We start from the raw sequence: 26,736 nt of genomic DNA on the forward strand, positions 1-26,736 counted from the left end.
GCACCACGCGGGGGGCACGCCGCGCTTTCGCTTCCCCGCCGGTTTTGCTTCACCCCATTCCCGCCGCTCGAGCGACGCTGCTCTCCGTTTCTCCGCCACCGCGCTCGCGCCCTATCCCGCCCGCAGCGGCCTGAGGAGAAGTCGCGGAGGTACGCGTGTCCCCCCCCCGCTCGCCGCGGCGTGGTCGGCCCTGCGCCGGCGCGACACGCGGCGCCCCCTGGCGACGGCGGCGTTGCCGGGCGGGGCCTGAGGGCCGCCCATGGCCGCGGCCTCGGGCCATGGCGGAGCCGCCGCCCGGAGCCGCCGCTCCGTGGGGCCGCGGCCGGGCCTGGGAGCGCGGCGGCTCCGCGCAGCACCGTGAGGACGGCACGGAGCCCCCCGGCCCCGCTCACAACGGTCCGGGCACGGAGCTCTCCGGCCCCGCTCACAACGGTTCGGACGCGGATCCGCCTGGCCCCGCTTTGAACGGTCCGGGCACGGATGCCCCTGGCCCCATTCACGACGGTTCGGACACGGAGCCCCCCGGTCCCGCTGAGGACGGGCCGGGCACGGAGCCCCCCGGCCATGCTCACAACGGTTCGGGCACGGAGCCCCCCAGCCCCGCTGAGGACGGGCCGGGCACGGAGCCCCTCGGCCCGCAGGAGGACGCGGCCGCCTCGCTGGGGCCGGAGCTGCCGCTGGTGCCGCCGGAGCTCCGCGCGCGGCTGCTGGACCGGCGGGACTACCGGGGCCGGGCGCAGGCCGTGGAGCAGCTGCGGCGGGCGGTGGAGGGCTGCAGCCCGGCCGCGCTGGGCGCCGCTCCCGCCGCCGCGCTGCTGGGGCTGATCGCGCTGCTGGACGCGCTGCTGCACGACCCCAACTTCGCGGTGGCGCGGGGCGCGCTGGAGGTGACCCGGCTGCTGGCGCTGCGCCTCGGCCGCCGCGTCCCCGCCGTGCTGGCCCCGCTGGTGTGCGCGGCCGCCCGGGCGCTGGGGGACGCGCAGCCGGCCATGCGGCGGGACAGCGCCCGGCTGCTGCTGCGCCTGATGGCGGCGGCCGGGCCGCGGCCCGTGCTGCGCCTGCTGCTGCAGGAGCGGCTGCTGCGGCACCGCAGCGCCCGGCTCCGCGAGGAGCTGCTCCACACGTGCATCGCCGCGCTGCTCGCTTTCCCCGCCGCCGAGCTGGACCTGCCCCAGCTGGCGGCCGCGCTGGCGCCGGCGCTGCTGGACGCCAAGCGCAGGGTCCGGCACGCTGCCATGGAGGCGATGGCCGCGCTGGCCTCGGCGCTGGGCCCCGGCAACGCGGGCGCGCTGCTCCGCGCCCTGGACGCCGTGGAGCTGCGGGCCGGCGGCGCGGGGGCGGCGCTGGCCGTGCGGGCCCGGCTGGCCCGGAACGCGCTGCCCCGGCTGGGCCAGCAGGGACTCGTGGAGTACGGAGTGCCCCTGCCCTGCTCCGGCCGCTGCCGCGGGCCCTGCCCGCCGCCCGGCCCCGACACCGAGTGGCTGCTGATGGGCAGCCGGAGCCTCAGCGCGCACGGGCACTGCGGGCACCCCGCCTGCCGCGGTGCCCTGCACGGCCCCGCCTGTGCCCAGCGGGGAATGAGCCCCAGGAGGGTCCTGAGCGCCGGCAGAGGCAAAAACAAGCTGCCCTGGGAGAGCGAGCCGGCTGCGGACGGGGAAGGTGGATCGGGGCTGAGGATGCCCGTCGCGAAGGGCGTGGAGCAGGTATGGAACTCCCCGGGGGCCTTTATGCTTAAGGGAGGATGAAGAGCTGTCAGGGACTTGTTAAGTGAGAGGTGTTTGGGAGGTATGGCTGCTGTTTCATGGATCTCTGCACTCAGATCGCTCTGGGAAGGTAAATTTGGGAATTCTTTATGTCAGATTCAACCGAGCAATTTACCAGACTACTTACAAAGAAATACATTAATTTTTTTTTTGAGACGAGACACTCCTTATGTCTGACAGCAGTGACATGACTCTGACATGTCAACAATGGCAGGTGAACTGCTGGGAATGAGCGCAAAAGTGGGGAAAACAGCCTTTATTTGTGTGTTTGTGTTTGAAGGCGTGGGACTGACTGCAGAGGGTTTCCTGTTTGGGGGAAAACAGAGCAACTCCTTCAGCTCAGGCTGTGAAGGCAGAGCTGCGGGATGGGGCTGAGCCAGGGCTCTTTGGGATAAACCCGGTGGCTGCCAAGTGCCTGTGTGGCTCTTGCTCCTTGGGCTGATCCAAGCAGGAAAAATGTAGGTCAGGCTGGAATAAGGATTCTGGCTGGGTTTGGTGCAATCACCCCCTGACCACGTCGGCAGCTGGAAAGGGGAGGAACCTCTGGAAAACTGTCCAGGTCCTTTTTCCTTTGCCAGTGGTTCTGTGACGTGGTTTGGATCCCACACATGGCTGTATCTCTCTGTGGTGGTTTTTCTCTTATGTTTTGGGGTTTTTTTAAGTGGACACGTTTGGTTGATCAGAACTCGATGTCCTGTGGGGGAGCTGAAGCAAACAGAGCTCCTGAGGCGGTGAGAGGCTGTGCAGAGCAGATTGCTCAGTGCCACATTTACGCACTCAGATTTTCATTCCCAGTTGCTTGGTAACTTGTTGCTGGGCTGGATGAGGTCAGGGACAGTGGGTGCTCCTCTGCAGCCTGGCTGTGGGGCAGGCCCTTAACCAAATAAACCCAGGTCGTGTTTCTGTGCTGTCAGACCTTGAGGTTCACGCCTGGACTTGAATGCTCCTCTCTTCCCTTGGTGCCTGTGTTACCTCTCCTGAGGCTCCTGAAGGCATCTGTGCCTTCCTGAGCTGCTGAATCAGATCCCTTGGGATAGCTGCAGACAGGGTTGGGACAACAAGATGTGTAGGAAACACCTCTGCAGCAAGAAGGGTTTCCTTTCTGGAACAGTTTTTCAGTATTAACTAATACAGCTTGTAAGAAAAACAACAAAAAAGGGTGCCAGTGTTCTCCTGGGAGGTTGGGCCAAGCCCTGCTGGTTTTCTGCAGCTGTGAACAAAAAGCAAGTTAATACAGGCACCAACACCTGGCTGGGGCTTGGAAAGGAGGAACATTCCCTGCCTGGACAGCCCCTCTGCAAGGCAGTCCTGGAGGGGCTCTGGGAATGGTCCTTTTCTGAGAGGAATGAGCCCTTTGTACATGTGGTTGTGTTTATCTCTAACGTGGGAGGAGTTTCCAGCCCTGCGGAGGGAGAGAAAGCCAGGAGCTTGTGTAAAGTGCCTTTGGAGGTGGGGAAAACCATCAATTCCTGGAATGGTTTGGGTGGGAAGGGACCTCAAACCCCACCCAGTGCCACCCCTGCCATGGCAGGGACACCTCCCACTGTCCCAGGGTGCCCCAGTGTCCAGCCTGGCCTTGGGCACTGCCAGGGATCCAGGGGCAGCCACAGCTGCTCTGGCAATTCCAGCCCAGCCAGGAATTCCCAATTCCCAATCTCCCATCCATCCCTGCCCTCTGGGAACCTGGGTGGGCACAGGATGAATTGGGGTCCTGCTGGCCAGACCCCAGTTCCTGTAAAGGAACATTAAAACACCGGGGTGCTTTAATAGTGCAGTATTTACTGACTGCTGTAGTTGACACCTTTGCTGCTCCTTCTTCACCTTCACATCCTAATCCTTTGTCTCATCACATCTGACTGAAGCTCTCTGGGGCAGGGACACTGTCCAGTGGTGCTGGTGACCCAAGGGAGCAGCTGGGGCTGGGCCAAGGGAGGTTTAAGTTGGATATTAGGAAAAGCTTCTTCCCCAGAGGGTGCTGGCACTGCCCAGGCTGCCCAGGGAATGGGCACAGCCCAAGGCTGCCAGAGCTCCAGGGGGGTTTGGGCAGCGCTGCCAGGGATGGACAGGGTGGGATTGTTGAGGTCTGGGCAGGGATGGGGCTGGGATGATCCTGTGGGTCCCAGCTCAGGACATTCCATGGATCTGCCAGGGATGCAGGAAGGTGGATTGTGTTTTCAGTCTGGGAATGCAAACCTGGCTGGTGTTCCCTGTGCTGAGGGCATTCCAGGAGCTGTGTCCATCTCCTGTCCCTGGGCCATCCAGGAATCAGGACCTGTGTGGGGAGTGTGCCCTGCATCTGCCCTTAGCTCCCTCAGTAAGGAAAATGCATTTATCATGCAGAAATCTCAGGCAGTCGACTGCTTTCTGGACATGTCAGATATTAATTATTAATTCAGACATTCCTTTGAAATGAATTTGCTTAAAAATTAACTTTTGGAGTCATTCTGTGGCTGAAGGGATGCATGGAAGTAGCTTAATGTTTAAAGCTGTTTCCCTGCCAGTGTTTTTAGGGTCATGTTACAGGGTGGTTGTCCAAGGCTGTGTCTAGACTTTCCTTATCAGATAAGGTGTGAGTAAAACATGTGTAAGTTAATGTGTACTGAAAATAAAAGGCAGATAAGGCACGTGGACTCCTGGCTTTGTCTGGCAGCCTCTGCAGAGCTGTGGGCTCTCCATCCCTGGAGCTGCTCAGGGTTCAGGGGCAGGTGGGAATGTGGAATATTGCAGGTGAGAGTTTCCCCTGGCACACACAGACCCTGCAGGCCCTTCCCTGCTGCTGAAGGTGCCCAGAGGGTCCTTTTGGGGGGAACAAGAGCATTTGAACAGTTCACTGGACATTTAAGGCCTTCCACAAAGCTCATGTGAACTGTGGGATCTCCCCTCACTCTGTGTGGAAATTTTCTCATTTCCATATTGATCTGATAAGAAACTGATAGCTGGGCTTTGTGAGGTGATCAAATGACCTGGGAAATCCCATTTATGGAACAAAACCTCTGTTTTCCAAGGGTCAGAGGGACACAGAGGGTGAGCAGTGTGTGGGATGAAGGTGTCCCTGCCTTGGGTGTCCCTCTGGGATGTGAGCCCTGCTTTTCCTGAGGCTGGGAGAGGATTTTGGGGAGGTGTTGTTCTGTCTTTGTGTGGTGTTGGTCTCTTTGTGGGAGAACATTGTGATGCTGCTGGTGTTGGGTTAGGGGCACCTTTGGTGTCCCCAGTGGCGCAGGGACACAGGGAGGGGATGCAGGGAGGGAGTGTTTGCTGTGAGCCCAGCTTTGGGCTTGGAGCAGCCTGGGGCAGTGGAAGGTGTGGGATGGGATGGGATCCATGGGATGGGATGGGATCCATGGGATGGGATGGGATCCATGGGATGGGATCCATGGGATGAGATCCATGGGATGGGATCCATGAGATGGGATGGGATCCATGGGATGGGAAGGGATCCATGGAATGAGATCCATGGGATGGGATGAGATCCATGGGATGGGATCCATGGGATGGGATGGGATCCATGGGATGGGATCCATGGGATGGGGATCCATGGGATGGGATCCATGGGATGGGATGGGATCCATGGGATGGGATGGGATGGGATCCATGGGATGGGATCCATGGGATGGGATCCATGGGATGGGATCCATGGGATGAGATCCATGGGATGAGATCCATGGGGTGGGATGGGATCCATGGGATGAGATCCATGGGATGGGATCCATGGGATGGGATGGGATCCATGGGGTGGGATGGGATCCATGGGATGAGATCCATGGGATGAGATCCATGGGATGGGATGGGATCCATGGGATGGGATGGGATCCATGGGATGGGATCCATGGGATGGGATCCATGGGATGCAATGGGATCCATGGGATGGGATTTGAGGTCCCTTTCCACTCAAACCATTCCAGGATTCCATCATGGGTCACTCTCAAGGGCTGTGCTTTGATAACCAAGTTACCAATTCCTGTGGTGGATGGATTCAGGTGTTTTCCAGCATTTGTGGAATTTAAAGGAATCTGACCATTTAGAGGAATCCCTTTTCTAGGATCTGTTATCCCAGGGAAACATCTGTCAGCTTTGGGATTGCTGTATTTCCCACCTCCAAGGCTGTTCAGTGAATTTGCAGTGCTGTAATTAAAATTTGGGTACAGGGAAAAGCAGAGTTTTCCCTCCTGGAGCTGGGCTGGGAACAGCTGAGAGAAGCTGTGCAGTCATGGCAGCGTTGGAATTTACTCCTCCTGCATATGTTGCTTCATCTGTATGGGAAAATGGGATGGAAGTTTATCCTGTACCAGCTCCTGAGCAGGAAATTCCCCCTCTCCCAGCTGAAACCAGGCTGAGGTGGTTTGTACAAGGAATATTTCATTATGGGCTGAAGGATCTGTGGGTGGGATGGTGTTTGGTGATTGCAGGAGTGGGAATGCCAAGATCTCACATCTGTTATCCCAACTTGTTTTCCAATAACCTGGAATAAACCACTTCAGCATTTTCCTGCTCTCCTTGTTCTCCTGTATCTCTCAGAAGGAAGAGCAGCCTGGGAATGACCTAAATCACTGATTTTATTAATTAAATCAGAAATTTATTTAAAGCATGACCTTTTTTTGTTAAATATTGGTATTATTGAGATTTTCCCCCTACCTGTAGCCCATCCTCAGTAACAGCTGCTGGTGTTGGCAGGCACAGTTTTAGACTGGAGTGTGTGTTTGGCAAGAATCTGAAGTGTGTGGGATGGGATCCATGTTCAATTCTGGGATTTTGGGGTTCTCTTATCTATTAAACACTTCCCCATCTAAAGCACAAGATTCAAAAGGTAAATGTTTAATTTTGAAAATTTAATTTTTAAAATTTAATTTTTAAAATACTTCAGTTCTTTGCCATTTATTTTGTTGGGTTTTTATTCCTGTTTCAGTGTGAGTAGTTTTAACCTGTATTTTAGTAAGACCTGCAAACCAGCTAAAACGCTTTCTAATGCTTCAAATATTCAGCTATTGGGTAGGTGGGAAAGTGAAGCTTGTGTGGGGATGTTTGTAGCTGTGCTGTTTGCCCAGAGCAGGGCTGTGCTTTCACTTCCCACACAGTTTCTCTGCTTTCCCTGCAGTTGGCTGCAGCCAGTGATCCCCTGCAGCCCCCAAAGGCCCAGCAGGGCAGAACCTCCAGGACTGCCCTCCAGCCCAACGTGGAGCTGGGCCCTGAGCACCCTGCCCGTGCTGCTGGTGAGTGGGGACACAGGGATGGGGCTGCAGCTGCCAGGGCACGGCAGCTTTCATGTGGGGAAATGAATTTGTAGAGAAAAAACCCATCACAATATGGGGAGACATGTGTTGTCCCAGTGGGGAGTGAAGGTAGAGGTGGGGTTTTGGTGGAAACTCTGCAACTCCTGCCACTCTGAAGTTATCTTAGAAAACCCATTTGGATAGATCAATGGCCTCTTCAACAGAAAAATTTGAATGCTCTCAAAAAATTAGTAAGTGAACAATTACAAAAATTAGAAAGTGAACAATTACAAAAATTAGAAAGTGAACAACTACAAAAATTAGAAAGTGAACAACTACAAGAAGGCCACATTAAACCTACAAAGACTCCCTAGAATTGCCCAGTTTTTGTCATTCACAAGAAGACCTCTGGTTCCTGGAGATTACTCCATGACCTAGAGAGCATCACTGAGATCACAGAGGACATGGGGCATTTGCAGCCAGGACTTGCTTCTCTCTGAGTGGTTCCAAGGGCCTGGCCTCTTGTTGCCTTGCACATTTCAGTGGCCAGAAGGATCTGGAAAGCCTGGGCAAGACCAGACCTGAGGGATTGTGTCCCCATGGCCCTGGGCCCTGTCCTTGTCCCCTCTGGGGAGTGCTGGCCTTGCCAAGTTTGCTGCCTTGGGTTTTGAGGTGTTTGCTGCCCTTCATTGTCACCCACTCAAAGAGGGGATTGTTCAGGGGTTCCTTTGCCCCCCTGCAGCTCCCAGCTGGAGCAGAGCCCTGGAAGAGCAGCCAGTCCTTTTCCCTTTTCCCTCTGAGCTGCTTTTGGAGGTTGCTTAGAGACTCTGGAATGAATTCCTTGGAGTGTGAGTTTCCCACTCAGAGCTACACAGAGTCTGCATTCCCTGTGAAATATTATTGGATATTCTTGGAGTATTATTGGATATTCTCTGTTGGACAGCATGTGTGAACACTGATTTGGTTTTTGTGTTCTCTCTTGGAAGGTGCTCTGGGCTCTCATCAGCCCCAGGTTTCAGGGAAGTGTGGGACACTGGGATACTCCCGTGGGAGGAGTGGCAGTGTGGGCTCTGATTTGCAGTTTCTGGGACTCAGTAACTGTCAGCAGGACAAAGGTAGGTGCCTTCTGCCAGGCATGTCACTTTGGAGTTGTCCCTTTGTCCCTGTGCTTCCCCAAGAAATGGGAACTGTTCCTGGAAGGTTGTTCAGGCCCTGTCCTGGTGGCTCCTCCTTCCTGTGTGAGTTAATGAGTGGTTGTTAATTCACAGCCCCCCTTTGGTCTCTGACTGTGTAGGTGTGAGAGAAAAGGGAGGATCACTCTGCATCACTCTGGTTTTTAAATACAGTTCTATAAAACTTGCCTGAGAAATCATTTTAAGGTTTAAACTCACATTTGGGGGGGAATGTAATTTGCAGAATGAAGTTGGTTGGTTTGTCTGCTTGGCCAAACCTTCATGCTCTGGCTGCCTAGTGGTGCATTATTTAATTGGAAATTGTTCTTATGATAGATGATTTCATTGGAAATCATTTTTATGGTGCTTTATTTCACTGGAAATCATTCTTATGGTGTATTTTTTAATAATAAATTCTTACTACAAGACCCAGTTACCACAAGCACTGTTCTCTTTTCTTTTGCTCAGTTTGTTCCAGCCTCAGTTTTTCCAGCAAGACCCAGAGAAGTTTTTGCACTCAGGCAGAGCCCACCATGTCCTTCCAGGGTCCCAGTGCCAGCCAGGGCACCTTCATCCTGCCCTCCTTCCCCCTGGCATCGCCCAGGACCAGCCCCAAGCACCTCTCTGCCCCTGCTGCCCTGGCAGGGAGGTGCCAGGAGGACCCCAGGAGCCTCTCCAGCTCTTGGCCTCTCAAAAGCTTCCAGGGGCTGCCCAAGCCTGGTGGCCAGAAGCAGCTGCTCAGCCAAAAGCCAGGAGACAGCACAGGTGGGAGTGGTCTCAATGTGATAAAAAGGGGTTTGTGGGTTTATTTTGAGGGATTTTCAGTGGTCAGGAAATCCACAGTGGCAGTGAGAGGGAATTGGGCAGTGCCTCAGGGGCAGTTAGGAATGGGAGGGATTTATTGATTTATTTACTTATTTACTGATGGCTTCACTGCTCACATCCCTGCAGGCTTCTCTTCAAAAGTGGAGCCTTTGGATTTATCATAAAGCCAAATATCTACAGCTCTGCTTTTTGTAATGTCTCAGGGCAGGGTCTGTCTTCAACTCAAATAAACCCAAAATGGAGCACTTTAGGGAAAGTCAGTACAGAAATACCTGGGACTGTTCAAACCCTGATTCATCCATGTGCAACAAAAGGGTTACTCAGTGCATTTTGCCTTTTTGCCTCTTCATTTGACTCATGGAATCCCAGAATGGTTTGGGTTGGAAGAGACTTTAAAACTCATCCAGTTCCAACCCCCTGGGTAAAAATGCCTTTATTCTCTGTTTAGCTTAAACTGCTTCCTAATCACTCTGGAGGTTTCTGAAACAATTCCCACACAAAATTTTGCACTGATTAAAGAAATCTGTTTGAAATTTCATCTTCACTGAGACCCATATTTCTGTGCACATATAGAAAATTTCCAACTGAATGCTTTGGGGATTTCCTGCCCCTGGAATGGGACTCTGCCTTGTAGATGTATTTATCACTTGCTTTATTATTGTATTTATTATTTGTTATTGTATTTATCACTTACCATATGCATTTTTCACTTATTATATGCAGTTTTACATATGCATTTTGATTTTTTTCTGGTTCTTTGGAAAAAGAACCTTTTGTTGTTACAGCACCTTCCATGGAAGTTTAGGGATGAGTGTTTTTCTCTTAATGAAGAAAGTTAATGACTTTTTAAAGGGAAACACTGCTGCATGTTTTATATAGGATTGCCTTGCTTAATAGGCTGATTGTTCTGTGTGAATTATGTTAAAGGGACTAAGGGCACGTGCATGGACTTTGGTGATCCTCGTGTGTCCCTTGGTGTGCACATGCATGAAACACTCCTTTCTATTTTCTTAAAGGAAAGAGACACTAAAAGTGGAATAAAGTGATACCTGAGCCTGCACAAATGTGTTTTTAACACTCAGTCCATGACAGGAGGAGTTTTATAGACACAGCAGTGAGAGGTGAGGTTTGTCCTGGTGCCATCCCTGACAGTTCCTGTGTGTTCCAGGGGACAGCCCGCTGGAGAAGCATTCCCTGCAGCTGGAGAAGCATTCCCTGCCGCTGGAGAAGCATTCCCTGCAGCTGGAGAAGCCCCCCCTGCAGCTGGAGAAGCATTCCCTGCCGCTGGAGAAGCATTCCCTGCCGCTGGAGAAGCCCCCCCTGCAGCTGGAGAAGCATTCCCTGCCGCTGGAGAAGCCCCCCTGCAGCTGGAGAAGCCCCCCTGCAGCTGGAGAAGCCCCCCCTGCAGCTGGAGAAGCCCTCCCTGCAGCTGGAGAAGCCCTCCCTGCAGGTGGAGAAGCATTCCCTGCAGCTGGAGAAGCCTTCCCTGCAGGTGGAGAAGCATTCCCTGCAGCTGGAGAAGCATTCCCTGCCGCTGGAGAAGCCTTCCCTGCAGCTGGAGAAGCATTCCCTGCAGGTGGAGAAGCATTCCCTGCAGGTGGAGAAGCATTCCCTGCAGCTGGAGAAGCATTCCCTGCAGCTGGAGAAGCCTTCCCTGCCGCTGGAGAAGCCCCCCCTGCAGCTGGAGAAGCATTCCCTGCAGCTGGAGAAGCATTCCCTGCCGCTGGAGAAGCATTCCCTGCCGCTGGAGAAGCATTCCCTGCCGCTGGAGAAGCATTCCCTGCAGCTGGAGAAGCATTCCCTGCAGCTGGAGAAGCCCCCCCTGCCGCTGAGGGGCGCCCTGGGCAGAGGGCAGACACTGAGGGGTGCCCGGCCCGTGCCCCCCATCCCGCGGCTGCCCAGCCCCCGGGAGGGCACGGAGCTGGCAGCAGGGCTGGCAGCAGGGCTGGCAGAGCTGCACCTGCAGCCTGAGCAGGTGGACCAGGAGGAGGTGGGTGAAATGGGATAAATGGGTTTTTAGCAGTGCTCCACATCCCTGGAGCGGCCTGGGGTGGTGGAAGGTGTCCCCACCTGTGGGACAAGGTGAGCTTCAAGGTTCCTTCCAGCCCAAACCACTCTGGGGTTCTGTGACTTCCTGGCTTTCCTGTCTGTACCTTCCTTTTCTGTCTGTACCTTCCTTTTCTGTCTGTACCTTCCATCCTCTGCTTCCCACTGAAAGGAACCTGAGGTGTTAAACAGAGAAGGAATTTCTAACGTGAAAAATAGTTTTGATTAGATTCTTTCCCTTGGTTCTGTAGAGGAAAGTATATTTAACAGGGGCTCTAGTCAGAATGTACCATATTGTGATTTCTTTAGGTTTTCTAGATAAGCAGATGAGAAACAAGAATACAAATAGAGAAAAAGAGCAGAAGAGTAGAAAAGAAAGAATAGCAAAAGAGTAATATTTATAGTTAAAAAGGAAATGTGAGGAGAGAGAGGGGAGAATGCTGCAGCATGAAACTCTAATAATTATAGTTAATACAATAAAATAATAATAATTATTAATAATCATTATTCTAAATGATAATTATATTAATATTATTAAGAATAATTATTATAACTAATTAATTATTATTATTATTATTTATCACTGCTCATTTCAGTAGGATCTCTGCTTGCTGGGCACTGATTGCATGATTTAGAGGAGGTTTAGATGGGAGATTGGGAAGGAATTCCTGGCTGGGAGGGTGTAGGATGAGTTCCCAGAGCAGCTGTGGCTGCCCCTGGCAGTGCCCAAGGCCAGGTTGGAGCATTCTGGGACAGTGGGAGGTGTCCCTGCCATGGCAGGGGTGAATGGGATGATCCTTAAGGTCCTTTCCAAGCTGGTCCATGGTTCTGTTTTTAGGATGTGCAGATTTGCTGGATGAAGCTGAGGTCCCACTGTGTGCTGGCAGCCCTCAAACCCCTCCTTTAGCCCACTGGAGAGCACAGAGCAGTTGCTGTGTTCGGCAGGAATCTGTCCCTGTGCTCAGGAGAGGGGAGCTGGGGCACAGCTCTGCTGTGGGGCTGTGTGTGCTCACAGGGTAATTGTTCCTGTGAAGTAAAACAGGCAGCACTGCCAGAACCAGAGGGCACAGCCTGCAGCTTCACCAAGGGAAATATAGGTTGGATTTTAGCAAGAAGTTCCTTATGGAAAAAGTGATAAAGTTGTGGAATGGCTGCCCAGGGAGGTGGTTCTAAACCATCTCTGGATGTATTTAAAAGCAGCCTGGATGCGGCACTGGGTGCCAGGGTTCAGTTGAGGTGTTAGGATTGAGTTGGACTGAATGATCTTGTAGGTCTCTTCCAACCCAGTGATTCTGTGTGAAACCAGGAGAGGGATCATTATAATCCCCCAAAAACCCATTAAAATCCCCCAAAAAAGTGTGTGTGCTGATCACACTGCCCAGCAGGGCCTTGAGCGCCCCATGGACTGAGCTGAACCCTCAGAAAAATACTTTATACTGCTGAAAAAACCTTTTCCCTCTGCAGTGAGTGCCCCCTGTCCTTTTTCCCACTGTCCAGATGCAGAATTCCCTGAGATCATTTTTATTTAGCTGAAAACCCTTTATCCCTGTGCAGTGAGTGTCCCCTGTGATTTTTCCCCACTGTTCAGATGCAGAATTCCCTGAGATCATTTCTATTCAGCTGAAAACCCTTTATCCCTGTGCAGTGAGTGTCCCCTGTGATTTCCCCCTGTGCAGATGCAGAATTCCCTGAGATCATTTTTATTTAGCTATTTTATTTCCCCTTTGCAGTGAGTGTCCCCTGTGATTTTTCCCACTGTTCAGATGCAGAATTCCCTGAGATCATTTCTATTCAGCTGAAAACCCTTTATCCCTGTGCAGTGAGTGTCCCCTGTGATTTCCCCCCGTGCAGATGCAGAATTCCCCGAGGTCATGTTTATTCAGCTGAAAACCCTTTATCCCTGTGCAATGAGTTTCCCCTATCCCTTTCCCCCTGTGCAGATGCAGAATTCCCTGAGATCATTTTTATTCAGCTGAAAACCCTTTTCCCCTGTACAGTGAGTAATTTCCCCCCTGTGATTTCCCCCTGTGCAGATGCAGAATTCCCTGAGATCATTTTTATTTAGCTATTTTATTTCCCCTTTGCAGTGAGTGTCCCCTGTGATTTTTCCCCACTGTTCAGATACAGAATTCCCTGAGATCTTTTTATTTAGCTGAAAACCCTTTATCCCTGTGCAGTGAGTGTCCCCTGTGATTTCCCCCTGTGCAGATGCAGAATTCCCTGAGATCATTTTTATTTAGCTGAAAACCCTTTTCCCCTTTGCAGTGAGTGTCCCCTGTGATTTCCCCCCGTGCAGATGCAGAATTCCCTGAGATCATTTTTATTCAGCTGAAAACCCTTTACCCCTGTGCAGTGAGTGTCCCCTGTGATTTTTCCCCACTGTTCACCTACAGAATTTCCTGAGGTCATTTCTATTCAGCTGAAAACCCTTTATCCCTGTGCAGTGAGTGTCCCCTGTGATTTTTCCCTACTGTTCAGATGCAGAATTCCCTGAGATCATTTCTATTTAGCTGAAAACCCTTTATCCCTGTACAGTGAGTGCTCCCTGTCCTTTTTCCCACTGTCCAGATGCAGAATTTCCTGAGGTCATTTTTATTTAGCTGAAGAACCTTTATCCCTGTGCAGTGAGTGTCCCCTGTGATTTTTCCCACTGTCCAGATGCAGAATTTCCTGAGGTCATTTCTATTCAGCTGAAAACCCTTTATCCCTGTGCAGTGAGTGTCTCCTATCCCTTTCCCCCTGTGCAGATGCAGAATTCCCTGAGATCATTTCTATTTAGCTGAAAACCCTTTATCCCTGTGCAGTGAGTGTCCCCTGTGATTCCCCCCGTGCAGATGCAGAATTCCCTGCGGTCATTTTTATTTCCCCTTTGCAGTGAGTGTCCCCTGTCCCTTTCCCCCTGTGCAGATGCAGAATTCCCTGAGATCATTTTTATTTAGCTGAAGAACCTTTATCCCTGTGCAGTGAGTGTCCCCTGTGATTTCCCCCTGTGCAGATGCAGAATTCCCTGAGATCATGTTTATTCAGCTGAAAACCCTTTATCCCTGTGCAGTGAGTGTCCCCTGTGATTTTTCCCCACTGTTCAGATACAGAATTCCCTGAGATCATTTCTATTTAGCTGAAAACCCTTTATCCCTGTGCAGTGAGTGTCCCCTGTCCCTTTCCCCCTGTGCAGATGCAGAATTCCCTGAGATCATTTTTATTTAGCTATTTTATTTCCCCTTTGCAGTGAGTGTCCCCTGTGATTTTCCCCACTGTTCAGATGCAGAATTCCCTGAGATCATTTCTATTCAGCTGAAAACCCTTTATCCCTGTGCAGTGAGTGTCCCCTGTGATTTCCCCCTGTGCAGATGCAGAATTCCCTGAGATCATTTTTATTTAGCTATTTTATTTCCCCTTTGCAGTGAGTGTCCCCTGTGATTCCCCCCGTGCAGATGCAGAATTCCCTGCGCTCCCTGCGGAGCAGCGCAGCCAAGAAGAGAGCCAAGCTGAGCAGCAGCATGGCCGAGCTGGAGAGCCCCGACTCGGCGCTGAAACTGGAGTTTCTCGGGGACTGCCCCTCGCTGGGCTCCTCCCCCGGCACCACCTCCACCGGTGAGAGCGGAATCGCCAGCCTGGAGTCCCTGGGCTCCCCCGTGGCCACGCTGCCCCCCAGGAGGAGAGTGATGTGAGTGTCACTTGGTGTCACCTCAGCCAGGAAACCCCACACAGCCTTGCTGAAATCATGACATTAACTGCTACATGTTCTATATAGCACTGCCTTGCTTAATAGCCTGGTTTTGCTGTGTGGATTATGTTCCTTTCTGGTTTTTCTATGTGAATTATGTTCCTCTCTTAATGACATTATTCTGTTTTTTCCTGGCTTCCAACATGAAGCTGCATTAGGGCAGGGCAGGAGGCAGTGCCAGGGGCAGTAATATTTGATTAAAGACATTCCCTGGCACTGCAGGGACATGGCCAGAGCTGAACAGGGGAGTGAGGAGGACAAGAGTGAAGAGGAAGGGTGAGGTTGGGTTATTATAGCCTGGAAATTGAATTGGCTTTGTTGAGAAGAGGAAAACGATGCAGATGTTTCTTATTGTGGATCAAGAGCTGGTTCCATTTATTCCTGAGACATAATTGTGAATCTAAAATGCCTTCCCAGAGCTCTTCTAAATAGAAATTGGGTGGTGACAAATGCTGCTCTGATTGTAGAGGGAATATCCCAGCTGGTTATGAGCAGTATAAACTATTGTTTAATGAAATAAAAAGAGTTTTGAGGAATTTTGTAAATTTTCCAGTCCAAAAATCTCCTCCTCTGCTCTCAGAGTCCATGATGAAGCTGTTTGTAGCTCTGCTCTGAAGATATTTTTGTGTGTACTGAAAGCATCTTTTATAGAGTCCCAGACTCCCAGAGTGGTTTGGGTTGGAAGGGACTTGAAAAATCCCCTAATTCCAGCCCTACATGAGCAGGGAACCTCCCATGTCACTGACACTGAGCTGCATTCACAACAGAAAGCAAAATGGGATCATAAAAAGCAAACAGGCAGAGGGAGCCTGCAGTGATTCACAAACAGAAGGATTTCAGTTGTGTAGCCCAGAGCTAATTTATATTCACATCCCTTCCCCATGTGCATTAGTGCCGAGTCACATTTGTAAAAATAACCTTTAAAATGCCTCATTGGAAGCAGCATCCTCAATCCCCAAGCCAAAGAATTCCTTTCCTTATGGGTGAATGCTAAATGTAGTCCTGGTGTAAGGTTTCCTCATAAGGCTTTTCTTTAGGGTGTTCTTCATAATGGACCTGCTCATGAAATAATTCCCACTGAATTCTGTTCCTGCTCAGGGTGAACATTTCTGGCAATAGTGGGAATAGTTTTGCCATGGAGAATGTGAAATCTATTGTTTTTTCTGACTGAGCTGTGACCACTGTGCAGAATTGCAGCTATAAGATGTGTTTGTCTGCACAGGTCAGACACTTTCCCAGCACTTGGCAGCAAATGCCATCCTGCAGAAGCATCTCCAGCCAGGCCCAGAGAGGCAGAGGGGGCAGAGCAGCCCCCTGGCACAGGTATGTTCCTGCCAGCGCCCACCTGAGGGACACAGTGCCCCTGGGCTGGGCACTGAGCCCACATCCCTCTGACACAGGGAATTTCCACCTGCTCTGGGGTTTCAGGGGGCTCAGGTGAGGAGTGCAGCTCATCCTGAACTCTGGGGGATTATTGGTGTTCAGGAGCACAGAGTGATTCTGGGCTTTTATTGCTTTTATTGGAGAGCTCTGGCTGTCAGGGGTGCAAACCCAAAGCTGACTCCAACATGGGCTCAGGATGAACTAATATATAGTTATCATTATATAACTATATATTAATTATTAAACTTACATTGTTCTGTTGTATACATTGGTTTCATCCAAGCATGGATTTTGTAATTTCCATCAAACCCCCAAACATCATTTCTCATGATTCTTGTTGCAATTAAACAATAATTATATCCAATTACCAAACAATCATCACATTTAACAACCATATCATTTATCATAGTCATTAAATGATTACACAGGTGCAATTTCACATGCTAATATTTTCCCAGGAACAACCAGGCCCAGCCTTTTTTGCCAACTGCCCTGAATATCCCTTGATTTTAGAAACATTTTATCCCTATTCTATCAGGATTATTTGTGTTTAATCAGTTCTGGTTCTGCTGGATGCAGGAAAGGCACTGAGGGAGCTGTGTCCACAGGCTGTCCCTCCATGCCTTGTCCCCAGTCCCTCTGCAGCTCTCCTGGAGCCCCTTCAGGCCCTGCCAGGGGCTCTGAGCTCTCCCTGGAGCCTTCTCCTCTCCAGGGAACATTCCCAGCTCTCCCTGGAACCTTCTCCTCTCCAGGGCAGCATTCCCAGCCTGGCTCCAGGCTCCTCTCAGTGGGATGTGAGCATCCCTCATGTGGGTGTTCAACACATCCTGCTGGCTGCAGTAACCTGGCAATGCCCTGGTTCAGCAAAGGGATCAATCCAGATGTGGGGTGACATTTTAGGAGGATGAAACACCTCCCAGAGCAGAGCCACTATGATGGACAGTGAGTGCTCTTTGTGCTTTCAGGCCCTGCAGAGTCAGTGCCTGGTTTTGCACCAAAGGATGGTCTGGGTTTCTCATCTGGAGACGTTGCTCTGGTTGGCACAGGTACTGCAGACCCAAAATCATCCCCTGTGTCTCTCTGAGTTATGAAATGAGGGCAGATGTGCCTTTGTGGGGTGGGAGAAGAACAAAAAGATCTGTGCAATGTTGTAGATCCTTCACAATCCCCAGTTCCATGGGAGCACCAAGAATGATGTCTGACAGTGTTGCAGTTCCTGCACAGACATTGCAGTCAGGAGTGAGATGCTTTGATGTCCCTTCCGTCCCCCAGCAGCCTGTGACCCCTGTTCTGCCCTCCAGGTGTTTTTGGGAGCCCTCCTGGCCCAGCTGCCAGCCAGCCCGTGCCCTGTGTGGCCAATGGGGATGCCCAGGGTGCCAGGGAGGGAGCAGAGGCTGCCCCAGGGAGAAGCTTCCAGAACAGCCCTTCCCATTCCTGTTGTCATGCAGGGAAGGAAGGAGAGGTAAGAACTGCCCAGCCTGGTGGGTGTGGGGGGAAGCCAGCCCTGCTCACTCACAGTCTGTGCTGGGCCAGCAGGAGTTTCACTGGAGCAGCCAAAGCCTTGGGGCTGCTGCTCCTGATTCTGTTTTGGTGCCACCTGGGTGTGCCAGGAGCTTCCCACCGTGCTCAGATCCCTGGAGAGGGGCTGGAAATGCCCTCCCTGACTCCCACAGCACAAGCAGATGTGGAAGGAGGGATTGGTTGTGTGGGATCAGGTCTGGTTTTCCCCAGGATGAACAAATCCAGCTCCAATCAGTTTTTCTTAAAAGCCTTCCGGAATATTTGGCCATAATCTGGTTTCTGAGGAGTGGTGCTGTTTGTTAAAAACTATTTACAGGTGTAAATGGAGCAAGATTTATCTGGGTGAGCTGTGATAGAAAGTCAAAAAGCATTGAAATGGCACTCCTTCTGCAAGGCTTGAGAATAACATCTGAAGAATACTGAAACTTAATGATTTGCAGTGTCTTAATTTTCTGATTTCCCCTGAACATATGAAGACTTGGCAGGATCAGATTCAAATGACTAAATGGATTAAATTTAAAAAACTGAACCTAAATTTAACTGGATTAAATTTATTTGCTGAGTTTTCCTGAGGCACAAAAAGTGTCATAAACACAGGAGAGAGATAGGTCAGATCAGAGAAGATCCTGATTCCTCATGCTGACCTTGGCCAGGATCAGGAACTGGGGGTTCAGTTCTGGGGTAACTTATGCTTGATTTCCTTTTTGCAGATAAAAGTGACCTTGTCAAAATCTGCTCAGGAGAAGCTGAGGAGGAGGAGGAAAGAAGACAAAGAGCACAACCATAAAGAGCAGCAGGAAGGCAAAGACTTGGAAGGGAAGGAAGAATTCCCTTGGGAAAGGATTAGACTGAGTATGAGTGAACCAGAGAAACTCACAGCAGAAAGTGAGGATGAGGGTTTGTCTTAAATGAATATTCCCTGTTCAATGCTGCTGAAGTGGAAATTAGGGCTGGTAATTCTGGGTTCTAACTTGGTTTTGATTGGTTTTATTGTATTTTGGCCATTTCCTTCTTTCCTAGGGTTTAGTCTCTGTGGGGATTTACTGACATCACCAAGAAATGGATCTTTGTCCTTAGAAAATGTGGCCTTGAACCCTTCCCTGAAAAGAACCTCCAGTTTGAAGAGGTCCAAGTGTTCATCCTTGCTGGATTCTGGTAAGCTGGGACAGTAAACTCTTAAAATATTTGGGTAGGTGGAGTGGGACAGTTTCAAAATACAATTTATTTGTGCAGGGGACAGTCCTGAGGTGCTCTGGAAGATCAGTGCTGTGGGGCTGGAGGGGATTTAATTCCTCAGTGGGGATTCCATTGATCATTTTTCATCTATGAAGGGAGTTCATGAAACATCAGAGGCTTTTAGTTGGATCAGGATCTGAAATGATACAATGCATTAACAGCAAACTGACTCCCCCTGTCCCCAAACCCTTCTGGGTACATTTTGGCACTGAATTGCCTTTAAAATAGACAATAGGAAAATGTCAAGAGTAGAAGCTCCTACTGATGGTTCTCAAAGGTGCCAGGGTTTGTCTGGTGTCTCTTCAAGGTTTATGAGTTATTAGCACACTGTGTATCTGTTTTTACACTAAACAACCCCTACCTTTGTGTTGGTGACTCTTAAAAGTGAAGGTTGTGTGCAAAATTGAATTTACATGAATGAAACTCTGATTGACTGGGGCTGCCCCTGGATCCCTGGGAGTGTCCAAGGCCAGGGCTTGGCCTGCCATGGTGGTGATGCCCAGAACAGAGGCTGGGCAGAGTGAAAGGATAAAGCAGGGATTTGTTAAAAGGAAATAATTCCCTCACAGGACACGCCTTGGGCAGTGATGCTGATGCCTCCCTGGAGCACAGCTGGGCACAGTTAAAGGATAAAGCAGGGATTTGTTCAAAGGCCTCACAGGAGGCCCTTGGGCAGTGCAGGAGCCCAGCCAGGGCTGCAGCCCAGATGGAACCTGGGTCAGGAGCTCTCACCCTTTGATCAGCTTTGGTCCATTTCCATGTTGGGTTCAGTGTCCAATCCCAGCTCCAGGTTGTGCAGTCCCACCCTCCCAGGCTCCCCTCCATCCCCTGTTTGCACTTTTGGGGCTGGAGCTGCAGCAGTGCCCTTGGTTCTGGGGCTGGAAAAGGATTGAGAGGGACTGAGGAGAGGAAAGGATTGTTCTGTGGGACTGAGGAGAGGGAAAGGATTGTTCTGTGGGACTGAGGAGAGGAAAGGATTGTTCTGTGGGACTGAGGAGAGGAAAGGATTGTTCTGTGGGGCTGAGGAGAGGGAAAGGATTGAGAGGGACTGAGGAGAGGAAAGGATTGTTCTGTGGGGCTGAGGAGAGGAAAGGATTGTTCTGTGGGGCTGAGGAAAGGATTGTTCTGTGGGGCTGAGGAGAGGAAAGGATTGTTCTGAGCTGTGAGGAGAGCTGCTGGCATTGTGTGTGGAGTGCAGAGTTGTGGAGCAATGCAGTGCAGAGTCTGGAAAATGCTGAAACTGAAGGCATCAGTGGGAGGTGTCCCTGCCCATGGGTGGGATTTCAGCTCCTCCAACCCAAACCGCTCTGGGTCTGGCGTCCTTGGCAAACCCTGTTTCCTGCAGCAGCACTCTGTGCATCAGTGCTGTTTGTTCTGTGCCTGCCTGCAGCTGGCACAGCCACTGATGGTGTGTCCCCTGTCACTGATGGCATGTCCCATGTCAGAGCTGTGTCCTGTGCCAGAGGGGTGTCCCCTGTCCCTGCTGATGTCCCCTGTCCCTGATGCTGTGTCCCTTGGCGTGTCCCCTGTCACTGCTGGTGTCCCGTGTCCCTAACGGTGTGTCCCCTGTCACGATGCTGTGTCCCCTGACGGTGTCCCTGTCCCTGGCGGTGTCCCCTGTCCCTGATGCTGTGTCCCTTGGCGTGTCCCATGTCCCAAACGGGGTGTCCCTGTCCCTGATGGTGTCCCCTGTCACTGATGGCATGTCCCCTGTCCCTGATGCTGTGTCCCTTGGCGTGTCCCCTATCACTGCTGGTGTCCCCGTCCCTGGCGGTGTCCCTGTCCCTGACGGTGTGTCCCGTGTCCCTGACGGTGTGTCCCTGTCACGATGCTGTGTCCCTGACAGTGTGTCCCGTGTCCCTAACGGTGTGTCCCTGTCACGATGCTGTGTCCCCTGACGGTGTCCCTGTCCCTGACGGTGTGTCCCTGTCGGCAGAGGAGCCGTGTCCGGGGCGGGGCCGCTGCCGGGAGCCGCCGGTGACGCAGAGCCCCGAGGTGCTGGACCCGGCCGAGCTGCTGCCCTTCCCCCGGCCCGAGCCCGCCCTGGCAGAGGCGCTGGCACTGCTGGCTGACCACGACTGGTGCGTGCGGGGCTGGGCACGGGGCTGGGCAGGGAGGCACCGCCCTGGGCATGGGGAACGGGACTGGGCACGGGGCTGGGCAGGGGTCTGGGCAGGGAGGGCACCGCGCTGGGCACGGGGAACGGGGCTGGGCACGGGGCTGGGTAGGGTGGGCACGACGGCGGGCATGGCGCTGGGCACGGCGGGCACGGGGCTGGGCAGGGGGCTGGGCACGGGGCTGGGCATGGCGGGCACAGGGCTGGGCAGGGAGACCACGGCGCTGGGCATGGCGCTGGGCATGGGGCTGGGCATGGCGGGCACGGGGCTGGGCAGGTGTGGAACACAGCACAGGGCAGAGACAGCCAGGGCACTGAGGAGGAGAGGAGAGGAGAGGAGAGGAGAGGAGAGGAGAGGAGAGGAGAGGAGAGGAGAGGAGAGGAGAGGAGAGGAGAGGAGAGGAGAGGAGAGGAGAGGAGAGGAGAGGAGAGGAGAGGAGAGGAGAGGAGAGGAGAGGAGAGGAGGAGAGGAGAGGAGAGGAGAGGAGAGGAGAGGAGAGGAGAGGAGAGGAGAGGGAGGGAGGGGAGGGGAGGGGAGGGAGGAGGGGGGGGAGGGGAGGGGAGGGAGGGGAGGAGGAGGGAGAGGAGAGAAGGGAGGAGAGGAGAGGAGAGGAACAGGGGAGGAGAGGAGAGGAGGAGGAGAGGAACAGGGGAGGAGAGGAGGAGAGGAACAGGGGAGGAGAGGAAGGGAGGAAAGGGAGGAGAGGAAGGGAGGAGGAGAGGAGAGGAAAGGGGAGGAGAGGAGAGGAGGGAACAAGCAGGGAACGGGGGGAGTGGGAAATGGATTGCCAGGGAATTCTATAGCTGGACAGAAGGTTTATATATTATGTTTTTGTATGTGAACAAATACATACTGGGTAAATATAAAAGTTTATAAAAATCGGAGGTTTTAAAACATCTCTTTGTTACCCCATCTCTGGGTCAGAAAAGGACTAAATCCAACAGGGGGGTTTAGTCAAGTTTGAGATTAAGGGATCATTGTAAATTAGGGCTGGGAACTGGGGCTCCAGAGGCTTGGGGAGTCAGTCTAAGGGCTGGAGAGGCACCAGCAACACCTTCCTGGGGCTCTGTGTAAAATCAGCAGCCCAGCCTTGGGGCTCTGTGTAAAATCAACAGCCCAGCCTTGGAGCTCTCTGTGGAATTACCAGCCCAGCCTTGGTGCTCTGTTTGGAATTAGAAGCTCCTTTAGGTGCTCTGTGTGGAATTAGCAGCTCATCCTTGGTGCTTTGTGTGGAATAAAAGCACCTCCTGACTTGGGATGTGCTTACAGAGCTGCTCCCCCTGTTTGGGAAAGGAAACAGATCTTTAATTGCCACTGGTGCCAGCTGGGAGCAGAGCTGTGGGTGCTGTGCTGGAACAGTCCCACAGGAAAAGATTTGCTTGGAGAGTTTCCTGCTTTATTTCCTGCCTGGGAGGGCGGGCAGGCCCTGGCACAGGTGCCCAGAGCAGCTGTGGCTGCCCCTGGATCCCTGCAGTGCCCAAGGCCAGGTTGGACACTGGGGCACCCTGGGACAGTGGGAGGTGTCCCTGCCATGGCAGGGGTGGCACTGGGTGGGCTTTGAGGTCCTTTTGAACCCAAACCATTCTGGGATTATTTCTCATTGCTTTATTTTGCCATCCTATTTGTTTGCTATTTGATTCCTTAGAACTCCACACTTGGATATTTTAATGAGACTTTTCAAATGAATGGAAATTAAATATTATTTTTTCACACAGGGAGAAGAAAATTGAAGGTCTGAACTTTGTCAGGTGCTTGTCTGCCTACCATGCCCCTATTCTGACTGCAAAGCTCCATGAAACAACTCTGGCTGTGGCTCAAGAGGTTAAATTTTCCTATCAGAATATTCCACTGGCCCTCTGTGTGTAAATATGTATTTTACAGCTCTCTGAAGTGATTTATGCTCACCTCTGGTGAGTTTTCCTCAACTGAGCAGTCTCAAGGATGATTTGAGACTCAGAGGCTGAGAAAATGTAGATTTTAACTTGATAACATTTTTATGAGTGTGTTTTTTAATTCTCACCCATTGTCAATCAAGTTAGAAATGTGTTTCTCAGTTGCTTGTAATGTTACTTAAAATGACAAATGGCAAACATGAATATTTATTTTGAAGTCTCTCTGATCAACGTTATTCATTGTTTTTTGGGTTTTTCCTGTGTGCAGGTCAAGAATTTACGCTCAGGTGTTTCTCGAGCTGCTGTGGTCTGTTTAGGGGATTTGTTCACCCACCTGAAAAAGAGCATGGATCAAGAAGTAGATAATGCAGTAAAAGTCCTTTTGCACAAAGCTGGGGAATCCAACACTTTTATAAGGGAAGAGGTAGACAAGGCACTGAAGGCCATGGTTAATAATGTGACTCCAGCACGTGCACTTTGTTCTCTTATAAATGGAGGGCAAAGGTAATTCCTATCAAGACTTTATAAAGAATATTGTGAATAGAGTAATTTATCAAATGTAGGCTTTTTACCATCAAATCAGAGTACAGTAGACAGAAATTTGAAAACCAGTAAATCAGCTGTGCTAAACCTCTACCCAGGGCAATGTTTGTTGGCATAAATTGAATTCAAGCCCCTCTGTTCCTTTCTGTGCATTGTGTAAGAGGCTGGCTGTTGATTTTGGTGTATTTTCTGGCTGTTTTGCACCACTTCAGTGATTTTATTTGCTGTTACTATATATTCTTGGGGAGCTGCTGTTTTGCTTTGCCTGGTAAAGCTGACATAATGTTCTTTCTTTTCCTCCTTTCTCTGCAGTCAGTTCCTGCCTTGGCCACTTTTCAGCACCTCTCTTTATTTAGAAAACTGATTTATAACTTCCACTTCTCTAGCTGCATCTATCTTGCTTGATTCCTCCTCTCTAGGCTGAGCCTTTGTGTCTGCAGTTTAATTTCCTTCTCAGTGCCATTCTTTTGTGGAGTTATTTCTCTTTTTTCCCTGTGCCTGATCAGTCTGTTTTCCTTTTCCATCCTCATTCACTGCTCACCACATCTGAGCACCCCCTGGTGCTTCCTCTCCTGTCTGCCAGCCCTTGGTGACATTTCCAGGCTCCATTTCCCTCCATGACACTTTTCAGGTGCTCCATTCCAAATCTCTCCACAGATTTCCTGCACAGCTCCAACCCTCAGAGCTGCAAATGTTCTCTTTGGTTTCCTGGGCAGCTGCTTGTTGGGGATACATGGATTCTGTCTCCTGACAGCTCTGCTGCACTTCCCTGCTCTGGAAAGGCAGAAATCAGCCTTGGGATTTCCATTCTTTTATGAATTATTGGGGTTCAGACTGACTTGGGATGGATGTCCCACCCCTGGAAGTGTCCAGGGCCAGGCTGGACAGGGCTTGGAGCAGCCTGGGGTAGGGGAAGGTGTCCTTTCCCATGGATTTGTGACCTCCCAACCCAAAGCAGGCTGATTCCATAACTGTGGGAATTCAGGAGCAGCAGGCAGGAACTGCCCATGGCTTCATTCACACCAAGGGGCAGTGCCCTGTTTGGGTTCTCCCTTCTTGGCCCTCCTGGGCAGGGCTGTCTCTGCCAGACCTCCCCACCTTCCCTCAGATCCAAACTCACCTGCTCAGGGCTTTTCTGTAGGGATTTGTCCCCTCCACTTGGTGAGTTTGTGCAGGTTTTCTGCTATCTGAGGCATCAGAATGAGCTGAACACTGCCTTTGGGCACAGATTAACCTGTTCACAGCTCACACTTTCCCAATTCATGGAGTACAGGATGTTTTTAATGGATCACACATCAGGGCATGGCCTGAAGGTGCAGCTTTTCTAGGCCTGGCTTTAGGAAGCTCTGGCCATGGAAAGCTCCTGGAGCACAGGGCACATGCAGCCCCAGAGGCTGTGACAGGAATATGGAATGACCCTTCAGAGGGAAATCTGTGTCTCAGTAGGAAGTGAGAAGGATTGTCTGACACAACTGAAGTTCCACAAGGGATGTTCTGTCTAAGTTGGGCTGAGTTGCTTAAATTCACCACAACACAATCCTTCAGTTATGGTGTCACTTACAATTCATGGGACCTCTGAAATGCACCTGGTTTCTGCTCAGCTCCTTTCCAGCCCTCTGTGATCCTGACTGTAATGCTGGCAGCCCTGACTAGACAGAAATACTGATTCTTCATCAGCTCCAAAGTTGGGTTTGACTTTGCCAACAAGAATAATTCCAGTGGGAGGTGTCCCAGCCCATGGCAGGGCTTGGAACAAGATGAGCTTTAAGGTTCCTCCCCAACCCAGTCTGGGATTCTGTGAGCAGAGTCATGATCCAAGAGCATGATTCCAGGATAGAGCTGAGAGTGGTTTTACTTCAGGAATTTTAAAATCCTCTTTCTTACCTGCATGCACTGTGTTTAACTCTAGGGTGTTGTGTGCACACAAATGTTCTCCAGCTATTTCCATGAGCAGGGGCTTGTTTGCTTCATGGAGTGAGGTCTCTCAGCCTCTCAGTTCTTGTTTTCCCCTTGAAAGTGCAGCAGGAGTTACAAGTTGTCCTCAAAGTAGCATTTTTAATCCAAATATAAAATTGGAGATGTTAGAGTTTGCAGGATTTTGTTCCTGAACACAAGTGGGACCAGCAGGGGCAGCAGGATTTCGATAAAAGGGTCATTTGCTGCACGAGTTTGAAAGCTGATTCTGACTCTTCTCTCCTTTGCATCAGCACAGGTGTTTATTTTGTACAAAGCAGGGATCAGGAGACTCCTGCAGGATCTTTAGGAGTCGATTGAACACTGCTTTAGTCAATTTTAAAGTGACATCAAGTCAATTTGCAAAGTTTTAGTCAAGTCCCCAGCATGTGTCTCTGAGCACAGGGGCTGGTTTGTCATAGAACTCATTGAGAGAACAGTCATATGCTTTGTAAAATAAAATTATCTGAAGGAAAACTAGAACTGAAGCTCTAAATCGCCCTGCCTGAGCCCAGGGGTTGTTGGAAGGTGTCCCTGGCTGTGGCAGGGCTGGCAGGGGATGGGCCCGGAGGCCCTTGCAGCCCATCCCTGGTGGCAGGGCGGGTGGGGCTGTGAGCGGCCCTGCAGGCTGGGCTGTCCCTCAGGCTGTCTCCCTCCCTCCCTCCCTCCCTCCCCAGCCACCTGCACTCGGCAGTGAGGAGATGCACAGCCCAGCACGTGGGGGACATCGTGCAGCGCCTGGGCCCCGAGCGCGTGCTGGCCGCGGGCCGGCCCGTGGCTGAGCGGCTGCTGCCCGCCGTGGCCAGGTTTGTGCAGGACAGCTCCCAGCAGACACGGTGAGCACAGCGGGGACAGGGAACTGTGCCCTCATTGACACCCCATGTGCCCTGGGGTGTGGGGTGAGCGCTGCCTGGGGACGGGGAACTGTCACTGAGCCCCTGGGGTGTGGGGTGAGCGCTGCCTGGGGACAGGGAACTGTCACTGAGCCCCTGGGGCTGAGGTGTCAGCACTGCCTGGGGATGGGGAACAGCCCCTGAGCCCCTGGGGTGTGGGGTGAGCGCTGCCTGGGGACAGGGAACTGTCACTGAGCCCCTGGGGTGTGGGGTGAGCGCTGCCTGGGGATGGGGAACTGTGCCCTGGGGTGCGGGGTCAGCACTGCCTGGGGATGGGGAACAGCCCCTGAGCCCCTGGGACTGTGGGGTGAGCACTCCCTGGGGACGGGGAACTGGCCTGGGTGGCTGGGTGAGCGCTGCCTGGAGGGGAACCCTGAGCCCCTGGGGTGTGGGGTGTCAGCGCTGCCTGGGGAGGGAACAGCCCTGAGCCCCTGGGGTGTGGGGTGTAGCACTGCCTG

The 26,736-nt window shown here is 51.9% G+C and overlaps 1 protein-coding gene across 1 annotated transcript in view; it reads left to right on the forward strand.

Annotated features, from left to right (window-relative positions):
- The first annotated feature begins 27 nt into the window (after positions 1-27).
- Positions 28-26,736, forward strand: part of TOGARAM1 (TOG array regulator of axonemal microtubules 1) — a 37,035-nt gene continuing 10,326 nt past the window's right edge. Inside the window, exons 1-16 of the mRNA XM_064715996.1 lie at positions 28-1,703; positions 6,856-6,970; positions 7,957-8,085; positions 8,611-8,907; positions 10,136-10,220; positions 10,774-10,957; positions 14,448-14,680; positions 15,963-16,063; positions 17,089-17,169; positions 17,425-17,585; positions 18,355-18,529; positions 18,665-18,799; positions 20,817-20,961; positions 22,713-22,818; positions 23,158-23,393; positions 26,063-26,221. Coding sequence (XP_064572066.1) covers positions 279-1,703; positions 6,856-6,970; positions 7,957-8,085; positions 8,611-8,907; positions 10,136-10,220; positions 10,774-10,957; positions 14,448-14,680; positions 15,963-16,063; positions 17,089-17,169; positions 17,425-17,585; positions 18,355-18,529; positions 18,665-18,799; positions 20,817-20,961; positions 22,713-22,818; positions 23,158-23,393; positions 26,063-26,221 — 3,767 coding nt within the window. The 5' untranslated portion in view covers positions 28-278. The remainder of the gene's footprint in view (positions 1,704-6,855; positions 6,971-7,956; positions 8,086-8,610; positions 8,908-10,135; positions 10,221-10,773; positions 10,958-14,447; positions 14,681-15,962; positions 16,064-17,088; positions 17,170-17,424; positions 17,586-18,354; positions 18,530-18,664; positions 18,800-20,816; positions 20,962-22,712; positions 22,819-23,157; positions 23,394-26,062; positions 26,222-26,736) is intronic.

This window comes from Zonotrichia leucophrys, chromosome 5, assembly GCF_028769735.1.
Source record: "Zonotrichia leucophrys gambelii isolate GWCS_2022_RI chromosome 5, RI_Zleu_2.0, whole genome shotgun sequence".
In the NCBI taxonomy this organism is placed as follows: Eukaryota; Metazoa; Chordata; class Aves; order Passeriformes; family Passerellidae; genus Zonotrichia; species Zonotrichia leucophrys.